At 46.8% G+C, this 12448-nt stretch overlaps 1 protein-coding gene across 1 annotated transcript in view; it reads right to left on the bottom strand.

Annotated features, from left to right (window-relative positions):
- DOCK4 (dedicator of cytokinesis 4) overlaps positions 1 to 12448 on the bottom strand; it is a 1616764-nt gene that overhangs the window by 990179 nt on the left and 614137 nt on the right. Inside the window, exon 13 of the mRNA XM_086919301.1 lies at positions 6840 to 6965. Within this exon, the coding sequence (XP_086775427.1) occupies positions 6840 to 6965 (126 nt within the window). The remainder of the gene's footprint in view (positions 1 to 6839; positions 6966 to 12448) is intronic.

Here is a 12448-nt window from a genome sequence, read left to right on the forward strand (position 1 = left end):
TTATGTTTTTTACGGTGTAGTTGGCGGGTGGACTTGGACGGTGTGAGTGTGATTGTGAGTTGGTGTGAGTGTTTGGGCGTTTGATGTTGTGAGTGAGGCTGAGCGAGTGTTGGTGAGTGATGGTGTGTGAGGGTATGAGTGTGATTGAGGGTGTGAGGTTGTGAGAGTGTGAGGGTGTGATGTAGGGTGAGGATGAGTGAGGGTGTGTTTGGCTGAGGGTGAGGGTGTGTGAGGGTGTGAGTCATTGTGATGATGCCTATAAGTGATCATTTTTTCTCCGTGAATATTGTACACTTCAAATGTATTAAAGTTGTGAAGCGTTTTTTGAGAAAGCTAATCATGCCTTAATGAAATGTTGAATTGATGCTGTTGTTAACGCTGAATAAAAAAACAAACACATCAGTAACATTTTTTATATAATGCATGCCAAAAGTTTTTTTTTTTTTGTAAGGTACACATCAATTTGCACTGCAAAAGCTTGGCTTGCATTAACATAGATGCGCATTGATTTTGTATGTGTTTGCTTATTTGAGACAATGTTTACCTCCTTATAAATTTCCGAGTACAGATGTGCATTAATTGTGGCAAAGTATAAGTATGAAGCCACCTTTAAAAATTGTATTGTTGTTGTTGTTTAGTTTGAGTGAAATACTTTCTTGTACTTATTAGTGAATTTCAAGTAGGATGTGAGGTGTAGTGCTCTTGTGATTACGCACTTTCTTTGTTTTGTGGATTCTTTCCACCATTGTTTAATGGTTTATTTATTTCCCCTTACTTTAGTGACTGCTTTATGTTGTGAATTTGTGTCCTTTAGAGGTTTTTGTCCCCTTTTAAATTGGTGTATTACTCACTGTGTATTCAGATGTTTCCCTTTTTTCTTTGGATTTATTTTTTTCTGTAAGAAATGTTATATTTAACAATCCTTTCCTGCGTTTTTATGTATTAATTTGTGCACTGTCCTTGCGATGCATTAAGTTTTCATTTTTGAATACCTACAAGTGTGTAATCTGATGTTTTGTTATTGAATTAAATGTTGCCTAATGCTATTTACTTTTGGAGTTGGAGGGTGGATTAGTAGTTGGAGGGTGCATTAGTAGTTGGAGGGTGTATTAGTAGTTGTAGGGTGGAGTTGTAGGGTGGTGTTGTAGGGTGGAGTCGGAGGGTGGACTTGTACGGTGTGAGTGTGAGGGTGAGTGGATGTGAGGGTCAGGGGGTGTGAGGGTGTGTGATGGTGTGTAAGGGCGAATGAGGGTGACTGTGTGAGTATGAGTGAGGGTGTGAGGGTTGTGAGGGTGAGGGGGGTGAGGGTGTCTGAAGGTGAGGGGGTGAGGGTGTCTGAAGATGAGGGGGTGAGGGTAATGGGGTGTGAGTGTGTGTGATGGTAGGTGTGGGTGAGTGAGGGCGAGTGTTGTGAGGGTGTGAGTGTGTGAAGGTGAGTGAGGGTGTGGGTGTGAGCATGAGTGAGGGTTGTGAGGGTGGACTTGGAAGGTGTGAGGGTGATTGGATGTGATGTTCAGGGGGTGTGAGGGTGTGTGATGGTGTGTGAGGGTGAGTGAGGGTGACGGTGTGAGTATGAGTGTGGGTGATAGGATGAGGGTGTGTGAAGATGAGGGGGTGAGGGTAATGGGATGTGAGAGTGTGTGATGATAGGTGTGGGTGAGTGAAGGTGAGAGTTTGAGGGTGAGTGAGGGTGAGTGTTGTGAGGGTGTGAAGGTGAGTGAGGGTGTGCGAGTTTGAATGTTGAGTGTGTGACTGTGGGTGAGGGTGTGTGAGGGTGAGGGTGGGTGAGGGTGAGTGAGGTGGTTTGTGGCTGAGAGTGTGTGATGTATAGTGAGTGTGAGAGTGTTGTGATGGGTGTGAGGAGATCGTGGGTGTGTGAGTGTAAGTTGTTTGAGGGTGAGGGGGTGTGTGAGTGGAGTTGCATGCGTCAGTGGTGTTGCATGCATGAGTGGCGTTGCATGCGTGAGTGGCGTTGCATGCGTGAGTGGCGTTGCATGCGTGAGTGGCGTTGCGTGGGTGAGTGGCGTTGCGTGCGTGAGTGGCGTTGCGTGCGTGAGTGGCGTTGCGTGGGTGAGTGGGGTTGCGTGGGTGAGTGGGGTTGCGTGGGTGAGTGGGGTTGCGTGGGTGAGTGGGGTTGCGTGGGTGAGTTGCGTTGCATGTGTGAGTGGCGTTGCATGTGTGAGTGGCGTTGCGTGGGTGAGTGGCGTTGCATGGGTGAGTGGCGTTGGGTGGGTGAGTGGTGTTGCGTGGGTGAGTGGCGTTGCGTGGGTGAGTGGCGTTGCGTGGGTGAGTGGCGTTGCGTTGTTGAGTGGTGTTGCGTAGTTGAGTGGCGTTGCGTAGTTGACTGTTGTTGCGTTCATGAGTGTCGTTGCATGTGTGATTGGCGTTGCATGTGTGAGTGGCGTTGCATGTGTGAGTGTTGTTGCATGTTTGACTGGCGTAGCATGGTGGAGTGGCGTTGCATGTGTGAGTGGCGTTGCATGTGTGAGTGGCATTGCATGTGTGAGTGGCATTGCATGTGTGAGTGGCGTTACATGTACGAGTGGCGTTACATGTACGAGTGGCGTTGCATGTGTGTGTGGCGTTGCATTGTTGAGCGGCGTTGCGTTGTCGAGTGGCGTTGTGTTGTTGAGTGTCGTTGCGTGGTTGAGTGTCGTTGCGTGGTTGAGTGGCGTTGTGTTGTTGAGTGGCGTTGTGTGTTTGAGTGGCGTTGCATTGGTGAGTGGCGTCGCATGTGTGAGTGGCGTTCCATGTGTGAGTGGCGTAGTATGTGTTATGGGCGTTGTATGTGTGATTGGCGTTGCATGTGTGAGTGGCGTTGCATGTGTGAGTGGCGTTGCATGTGTGAGTGGCGTTGCATGTGTGAGTGGCGTGGCATGTGTGAGTTGCGTTGCATGTGTGTGTGGCGTTGCATGTGTGTCTGGCGTTGCATGTGTGATTGGCGTTGCATGTGTGATTGGTGTTGCATGTGTGATTGGTGTTGCATGTGTGATTGGCGTTGCATGTGTGAGTGGAGTTGCATGTGTTATTGGCATCTGTGAGTGTCTTGCATGTGTTAATTTATATTTTTAATGTAATGTGTGTGTGTATTTGTGTATTTATATTGTGATTATAAGTGTTGAGTGATTTTTTTTAAACTGTGTTTTATTTGTAGTATGTAAAAATGACGTACGCTATGTTTTCCCTTTACGTTTGTTACGTAAGGGATTTTATCGTTCTAGTCTTTTTTTTATTTTGCTGTTATGTTTGTCGGTGACAGCACAAGTCACCACCAAAAACAGAAGTGTTTTTTGTAATCCTACAAAATTTTTGTAGGCTCATACTGAATGTTTAACTTTGTCCGCACACGTAAAATGTCGTCTCATGATCGTCGTTTTGTTGTGGGTGAATGGCCTAAGCAGGCCCTTAGGGATGTTGCTATGCATGTTTTGTGTGTAACTTTGCACTATGAAACGTAACTATAAAAAATGAACAACAATAAGACTATTGTACGTGCATGTCATCGAATGTGTAAAAGAACGTGCCGCTTGACACATTGTTTTTAAAGTTGCTTCCCTTGCTTTATGGTTTGCAGGGAAAAAAAAGGCGCCTTTCGGTCTCTTTACTTAACATTTGCATTTCCCCGCGGATGGCCGACAACAGATTACAATCTTTACGACTGTGATGAAAGCAATTCTGTCTCCTGGGGTGGTTAGGCCCCAGACGTTTGACTCTGGCCCCCTCCCCACCTTACAGAGGGGAAAAGAAAGAAGAAAAAAAAAGTTGTTGTGCATGAAAGTGAAAGAGTCTAGAGTGTTTGTTCTTTTAGTGCGTATTTGGGCGAGTAAAAGGCCGAAAGGTGCAGATGAATGAATAAGACTGCAGTTAAGACAGGGGGGGATAAGCTAAGGCAGGGTGGGTATGCTTGCAAGATGCACGTGTAAATGTTGTGAACGTGTGCATGTTTCCGTGGATGAATGGAAAAGAGATAGAGTGTGAGGGCTGTGTGTTACTGTCGTGCGTGTGGACGGGCCTGATTGGGATAGAATAAGCAAGAGCCACGACCAGAAAGCTGATTTTAGTGGCCAGTTTGTGCATGTTGCCTTGCGTGCTGAATGGAACAGAGAGATGTTTTTGTGTAATTGTTTCAGCAATTGAAAGACAGGGTGCACGTCTGACTAGGAAAGGCAGAAACGTGTAGATGAATGAATGAGACACAAAGAAGGGGTTGTTTGTTTGCAAGATGCACGTGTGAATGTGGTCAACGTGTACGTGTTTCTGTGCGTGAATGGAAAAGAGAAAGTCTGTTGTCTGTTTGTGCATATTGGCGGACATGATTGGGATAGGATAACAAAGAGACACGAACAGAGATGTTTTTTTCGTGTATGTGTCACATCCATTGAAATAGTGGGAAATTATTTGATAGTATGGATTGCTGAGGCCGGTGTCACTGCACCTGCTGCACGAACGGAAAGCGTGTCTCTGAAAGAGTGTGTGCAAGGGAGAGGGGAGAGGCATGGTGAGCTGTGCTTGGTGTTTACTCAGAAGGACCCTGTAGCGTGTTGGAGGTGACAGGCCAATTCACCACAAGATATATATTCAAAAGAAATGCACGTCCGCCATTATTTACTGTTAAAATAAAGACAAACATGTGTCAGAAACGTGCTGGAGGTAGAGGTGGGGTTAGGAAGAGACAGTAGCAGGGGGATTTTGGTTACAAGATGCACGTGTAAATGTCGATGCTACAGACTTTTATATATTTGTCGGCGTGTTGTCATCTGTGCGTGCATTAGGAGGTAGCTGCAGAATTGGATCAATATACTGTGTAGATAAAAGGTAGTGACGAAGGGTGTGCTATTTAAGAACACATACAGCTGTAGTTAGTATATAATATTGAAGACGCATGTTAGAAATATTTATTTATTGTCGGAAAATGCGTCACTTAAAACTTTGAAAGTGCTGTGAGTTCTATGTAAAAAGAAAGGATGGAAGAGCGTAGTAGGAAGGATAGGCTATGGAGTCTTTGGACAAATGTAAATTATTTGATTTTATGTATTTTCTGCGGCCAGTTCCACTGCACGTGCTGCACGAATGGAAAGCGTGTCTCTGAAACAGTGTGTGCAAGGGAGATTGAAGACGCATGGGGAGAGGGTACACCGAGCAGGAGGAAGGGAAGGCAAAGAAAGCAAGCTGGGTCAAGAAAGGGGGAGAAAAGAGCGCTGGGACGTGGAAAGGCAAGGAGTGGGGTATGGCAGAGATGTAAACAAACAAGATGCGCGGCCGCCATTATTTTTACTGGGAGGTGCTGGTGTGGCAGGAGTGCTGATACGGCAAGGCTGTGTTGGCGGGGAGAAAGAGGGGAGGTGCTGGTGTGGGAGGGGGAAGTCGCGGAGAGAGAGGGGAGGTGCTGTTGTGGGAGGGGGGAGTTGCCGGTGTGGGAGGAGTGCTGCTAGGGCAAGGCTGTGTTTGCGGAGAGAGAGAGGGGAGGTGCTGGTGTGGGAGGGGGGAGTTGCTGGTGTGGGAGGAGTGCTGCTAGGGCAAGGCTGTGTTTGCGGGGGAGAGAGAGGGGAGGTGCTGGTGTGGGAGGGGGAAGTTGCTGGTGTGGGAGGAGTGCTGCTAGGACAAGGCTGTGTTTGGGGGGAGAGAGAGGGGAGGTGCTGGTGTGGGAGGGGGGAGTTGCTGGTGTGGGAGGAGTGCTGCTAGGGGAGGAGAAGCCCTGGACGTGAATGCTCGTGCATGTTTGATCACGTGATTCACGTTAACTGCAAGAAAACCGCGGCTGAAAGCCCTTTGGTTTGAAGAGAAAATAGCCGACTTGAATTCTCCCCATTTCCCATTCCTGCGGAATGGTAAAGGCGAGACCTAAAAATGAGGATTTAGCAGCGGAAGAGGACATTTTGGGTCATATTCCCTTGGTAATGGCTCATTTTGTGCCGGACTTTCGATCGCAGTGCTGATAATGCCTTCAGCAGCCAAAACCACAGGAGAAATTAAAAAAAAAAGTCGAAGCGCCCGGTAGCTTCCCTTACTGGTCCTGCTGGAATTAGGAGGTCATGGTGCGCACCTTTACAGTGTTTGTTCACCTGCGCGTGTTGTGCAAAACGTCCTACTTACTAAAATGATCATTTTTTTTGTTAATATAAGGCCGACTGTCGTCTGTGTAACAAGCACACTATTTGTGAATTTGCGCCATTTTGACACACAGAGCTTGCAACCGCATCCCGAATGGCTGTGACTCAGTACCAATGCTCAGCCCAGACGCCTGCTTTTACGAATCCCAACATCAGGGAAGGCTGCTGATGAGGTATATCTGCTACTCGGGCTGATAAAAACACAAAGGCGGTTTAGCTTACAGCGACATTTTAAAATATTCAGAGTTCCAACTTAAAATACCCATCCATGTTAAAGCAGTAATTTCAATAGAGCGGCATATGTAAGTGTGAGGTTTTTTTTTTAGTTATTTTAAGTAAGGTGTTTTCTCAACCTCGTTTCTTCAAAACCCAATAACAGATACACTTGGTCCACTTTCATTTCGCTGACGTGAATGGTGACTGCAATTTGCAACACAGTTTCCTGCACACCTGCACCATTTTCATTGGCCGAAGTGCATTATGCATTCATGTGGTTTATTTCTCACTATTTACCTTACCAGCCTCGAGTTCAATTACTACAGGGCACCGCTATGGTGGGCAACTATTTTTTTTAGGAAATTAAAAATCGAGCCCTAGCTTTGCCCACAGATGAAAAGAAACATAAAAACTCAAATGGCTTGAAGGGTGAACATTCCTGTGATATTACATTTCTTTCCAATACAATCAGAAATGATTAGACTTTGTTCTTTTTTCTCATTTTTTACTTACCCGGCATGATAATATCGGAAAAACCAAGCTTTCTTGTTAGAGACACCCCACGGGCAAACACAGTCATGTACTCCCGTCTAATTTGTTCGATGTCGCCGGCCAGCAACTGGAAGGAAACCGCCAGGCCTAGGAGGAAAAACACAAAGTGGCATCAGTTTGGCAGGAAACTGCGACTTGTGACGCTGCTTGGCAACATCCAGCCCAGTCGCTGTGGGAAGCAAGGAAACCAGTAAATAAGACATTGGATTATTTAGATCCGTGAGTAAATGCTACATTGCACCAGCTTTACCCTTTGCTCACTTCAGGGGCTCGGTGCAAACCTCAGTTGCTCTTATTTTTTGCACAGGTGCATACCTGTCAACCTCTTGACTCTAAAATGCAGGTGAAGTCAACCATTTGGGAGGGTGATATCATTAAGATGAATGGACAAGTTTTTGGAGGGCGATATAGGTATGTAAAGGGGAGGCATCGTGTTTGTCAGACAGGTGAGTGGAAGTAAGAATAGGGTGACACCTGCAACATATAGTGAAATGACTGGCCCGCGTGTTGAAACACAGGTAAATCAGTCACAAAAAGCGTTTCCTGGCACTAATCCCATTTACTTACCACCTAAAAGGGGGTGAACCCATGAAAGCTCAAGCCAGATGCCTGGCTCTGGTTCAGCTCAAGGCCCCCTTGGAACCTCACGCCCAGAAGGAGCTGAGCTTTCATTAACGGAGATGTGGCTTAGTAGCTAGAGCAGCTGACCTTGGAACTGGGGAAGCAGGTTCGAATCCCAGCCTCCTCGCAGCATCCTGCGAATCTCGGCAAATCACTCAATCTCCCTCCGCCAGAAAAAGAGTAATGTTTAGTCTGGGTCTGTCGTGAAGCGCTCTAATATTTTTGTGTCAGATTTCTACTATGATAAACTGACAAAAAGACAGACTGAGCAGCAAAACCTGATCAGCGCTAAAGGTGATGTAATGTACTAAACTTAGATGAATTTGAATTGCACAGTGTGAAACTAGAAAACCGGGAATCGTTCCTGGCTTCCTTCATTAACCAAACGGTGTGATCCTAGGCAAATATTTTACTTTACCAAGCCACCTTTCTCCTCATCACATATGATAATAAGTGATAATCCGCCGCGTTCCTTGACTGTCCACTGCCGCGGCTGCTTCAGTGATGTGGAGGGGGACAGTGGCGTAGCTAATGGGGGAGGGCAGTCCGCTCAAGGTGGCACTGTTTTTGGGGGCGGTGGAGGCGAGCAAGTCGGGTTTGGCGACATCAAACCACCCCCACGAACGAGTCACCTGCACCAGGTGGCAAATTTAGGGGCCACTCCGGGTGGCAATAGGTCTAGCAACGTCACTGGAGGGGGATTCCGTCCCCGAAAGGAGACAGGGGTCCCTGTAGGCACTCTTCCACTCCTGTGCATGACCCTCCACAACAGTTGATTTACAATGCCTGAATACATAACTCACCAGCGGACAGTCCAGGGCCAGGGCAGTTATGAAAACGCATTACCTGCTGCCTTCTACTGGCACCACTATCTTCCAGCTCTTCACACTTAGGTCACCATTTGGCAAACCTCCCCCTCCCCGACCTATGGGTGTTTGCCTGGCAATGGTGTAGGAGTGTAGCAAGTTGCTGCATGCCCTGAACACAGTTCCAGTTCTTAATGTTCTCGGTTACCGCACCCACAGCACAGAGGGTTTTAAGATATCAACCCACTCGCATACGGGGATGGAGGTGGAGGGTGGGTGGCCCGGTAAGGGAGGCAAAGCTGGGACCCACATCAACACATCACACTGCCTACAGATGTGATTCCTCAATGTTAAAGGCATGCACACAGGGCGCTGCCATTACTCAATTTACTCCTATATTAGGCGACGCAGCACACACACATATGCTTCCTCCAGGAAACTCACCACGTCAGTGGAGAACTATAGCCGCTATGTAAGCACTGGAGAGATACCATATATGGCACCACATACTCTGCCTAACTGATCCCATTACACCCGGGCACACCTTTCCAGCTGCTTTACACTGTGATAGATAGCGATGGAAGGTTTGTATTTACGGAGGGTTGCTTAGATGCACCCAGGTACTCTTGGGATTCGATTATGTGTCCAACTCGGACCAAGCGAGTTATTGGGCGACTCGATCAGGGGTTCTAGCCCAATGGACCGACATCCTGTAGATACTAGGTGGGGATTACAATAATGTACTAGATGTCTATCTAGATAGGTGACACCCATCTATCCCACGCCAGAGCACCTCCATTCCACACAATTTTCCCACTGGGTACGGCACTGGACTTTAATGGATGCCTGGAAAGCACACCATCCTAATCGCAAGCAATACTCACACTATTCGCCCCCCCATGATTTTAATGTTCGCCTTGATCGATTCCTCTGCTCTGCTTCCATCCTAACACAAATCAAACATTCAGACTACCTAGGTCATATCATACCCGACCATGCAGGGCGCACCATTGACATGGACTGGAGTGCACCGGTTGCACCAGTCCCCACATCACGTCTGCCAAGGGATGTCTTAGATGTCCCAGCCTTCTGCGCATCCCAGTTTACACATATAGACTGTTACTTTTCTGAAAACCATGCAACAGCCACCGTCCAGACTTGACATTGGTATATGTCTCCTAGCGTATACGAAGTTAATATACACCAGCCCGTACCCGAGGGTATATATCGGCCGCCTAATTTTAGCACCTTTGCCACTAGACTAGGGAGCACACCAAGGCTGCCCTCTCTCTCCAATACGCCATCGCCATAGATCCTTGGCCATCCACCTTCAGAAGGAGGGACAGCAATTGGGGATCCCACAAGACAGTACAACCCACGCAGTGTCATATGCCGCTGACCTCCTGTTGTACCTGTGCAATTCCAACATCGACTCTGAGGCAATATACACAAACCTCCAAGATTTCGGGGGGGCGCCAAGCCTACGAGTGAACTGGACAAACTCGTACATCTTTACCCTTCAACATGATGAGCCGTTGCAGCCACTTCAGCTAGGCGGTACTCAGCTGACCTGGGCAGGGGAAACAGTTCACTGTCTCGGAATCTACCTATAAAATTCCCAGATCGACTTACTAGAAGGGAACTTAAAACGACCGCTCACAGCCCTTAAATCTCAGACTAATTCAGGGAGAATTTACCCCTGGCCCTCAAGGAAAAATCGGTGTCTTAAAAATGGTAATTCTTCCCCGTTTATTATACTACTTTGTTAATGTACTGGTGTACCCTTCCAGACTATTTTTCTATGAGCTGGATTGCTTGATAGGAGAGCTGCTTTGGGACGATAAATACCACTGCATCGCTCTTAGCAAACTCCAGCTACTGATGGGGCAAGGCAGATTGGTAGCCCCATCCTTTAAATCATATTACCTTGCAGCTCAGCTTCGTGGGTATCTCACTGATTGGCTGGTACTAACCTATACAACACCAGTGCTCGCAATGGGAGTTCATCGTTTGATATCTTCTACCAGCTGTTGCATCCTGCTATTAAATACAGTCGTTGTGAAAACTACATGTCTGGGTAGCCTGCCGATACCTCACCCGAATCTTCCATTTGACACACCAAGTCAAGCCATATGCACTTGAAATTCCCCTTCGTGGCCTGCAGGGATTCCCTGAAATTTTCACTGCTGGGGACTTAACCGCTTGGCATGACTAGTCAATCGAATCAGTGGGCGACTTGTTCCAAGACCAACACTAACTAACATTCGACCAACTGCAACAAGATTATGGCATCGCTCTCGGTCAATTCCTCATCCATGGCAAACTACTGGCCACATGTTGACACTTGTGGAACAGGGTTGATGAGGAACCCCCCTCCTATGCCATCATACACACACTTTACACCACTGGCACTGGGCGAATTTCTTTAACGCCCCTTCGACAGAAGTGGGAGGAAGACATCGGGCACCCCATTCACAACTTGGACTGGACGATGGCACATGAATCCCCACAAGGTATCTCCTGTAATGCAAGATACATACAATGCACAGTGATACAGAGGACCTCCCTACCACCATCCAAACTGAACCGCATATTTCCCACAGCCTACCTCACCTACCCGAGGTGTCAGTCTAATGTGGTGAATGTCCCAACACATGCTCCAGTCATGTCCCACTCTTACACACTATTGGCATGTCATCCACTATACCCTCAATGCGCTTATTTCCCTCACTTGAGCACAAGGGAATACACAAACAAGGGAAGAATCAGTCAGTCCAAGCTAGCCTTGCGAACAAGGCCCTCTTGCTGGCCAAATGCACCCTCACACTTCACACTACGCTGGAAAGCCCCCAGCCTCCTATACTCACCTAAAGGTATAGGCCACTCGTATGCTGGGAAGAGGCCAAAAGCACCAATCTCCACTATGAGGAGGAAAGGCGCCTTTGTAAAAAGCATAAAAGCGCATAGCAGCAGCCGGGCATACCATCATTAGTTGTCCTAAGAAAACCCTCCCCTCCCCCATGAGGGCCTGACATAGAATTACCCTAATTCCTTCCACCTTCACTGCCTCTCCCGGCCCACGGCCTTAGGCATGCCTAGGGTCCTCCCCGTCCACACACACCGCCAACACTCCAAATGGGCAGGAAAAGAAACCCATTGACAGTTACTGTTCCAATACTCAACCCGGCCCACTCAAACACCTGCTAACCACTGCCACTCTGTCGACACATCCTCTATACACACTCGTTCCGTTGTTTAGTTAGTTCCCGTCCCAATATATTTTTTTTAACTGCTGATGAAGTCCTATACTCCACAGGCCACAGCCCTGCTCCACATGGTCGGTGCGCTCCATTACGAGGCCCCGCAAAGGTCCACTACAATGCCACGTCACCCAGATCCGGTCGCTGCATTGCGCTGCCTTGTGGATTAGAATTTGTAACCGGACTCACTAAATTCCAATTCTGTAACAGTGATTTTGCCTGTGCACATGTACCCCTGATAAATTATGTAAAAAACGCAATATTGTTAAAAAATATTATATGCGAATATGATTGTTTTCAAGTTAATGTTTAAAAATTCTCTTTTTGATTTTGAAGGGAGTTTATCCTATTTTTACATGACGTTTGTTGCAAGATTACATGGCAAAGATTTTCACAGTTCGGCTCATGCACAGGCTCTTAAAGCAAAGCCAGACCCTTGACTCACTCTCCCTGTTAGTTTGTAGGCACGCCCACCTCTATTAATAGTTTTTCAGATATACCAGTGACAAAAGATTGCTATATCAAAGTTTTAATATTTTTTTTGTTTTATAACATACCATTTTTTTAAAATAGAAAATCACTTTTTTCATTTTAAGAGTTCATTCTTTATACAATACATTATATTGATGAGGCCTTGTTTGTTTCATTTCAGCCCCTTTTTCCCTCTGTCACCCATAATTTTTGGAGAAGCGATTTGAACCAGTAATCCAGCCATATATTTTTCTCTACTCAATTCTGGGTAAATACATGAACTGACAAACATAACGTCTTTCTTCTGTCTTTTGGCTGTATGGACAATTGAGTTTATATATATGTTCCCCATATTTCAGGTTATTGAACTGAGGCTCATGTGAATGTCTAACAGACACTTATCGCAACTTGT

Source organism: Lissotriton vulgaris, chromosome 1_1 (genome assembly GCF_964263255.1).
Source record: "Lissotriton vulgaris chromosome 1_1, aLisVul1.2, whole genome shotgun sequence".
In the NCBI taxonomy this organism is placed as follows: domain Eukaryota; kingdom Metazoa; phylum Chordata; class Amphibia; order Caudata; family Salamandridae; genus Lissotriton; species Lissotriton vulgaris.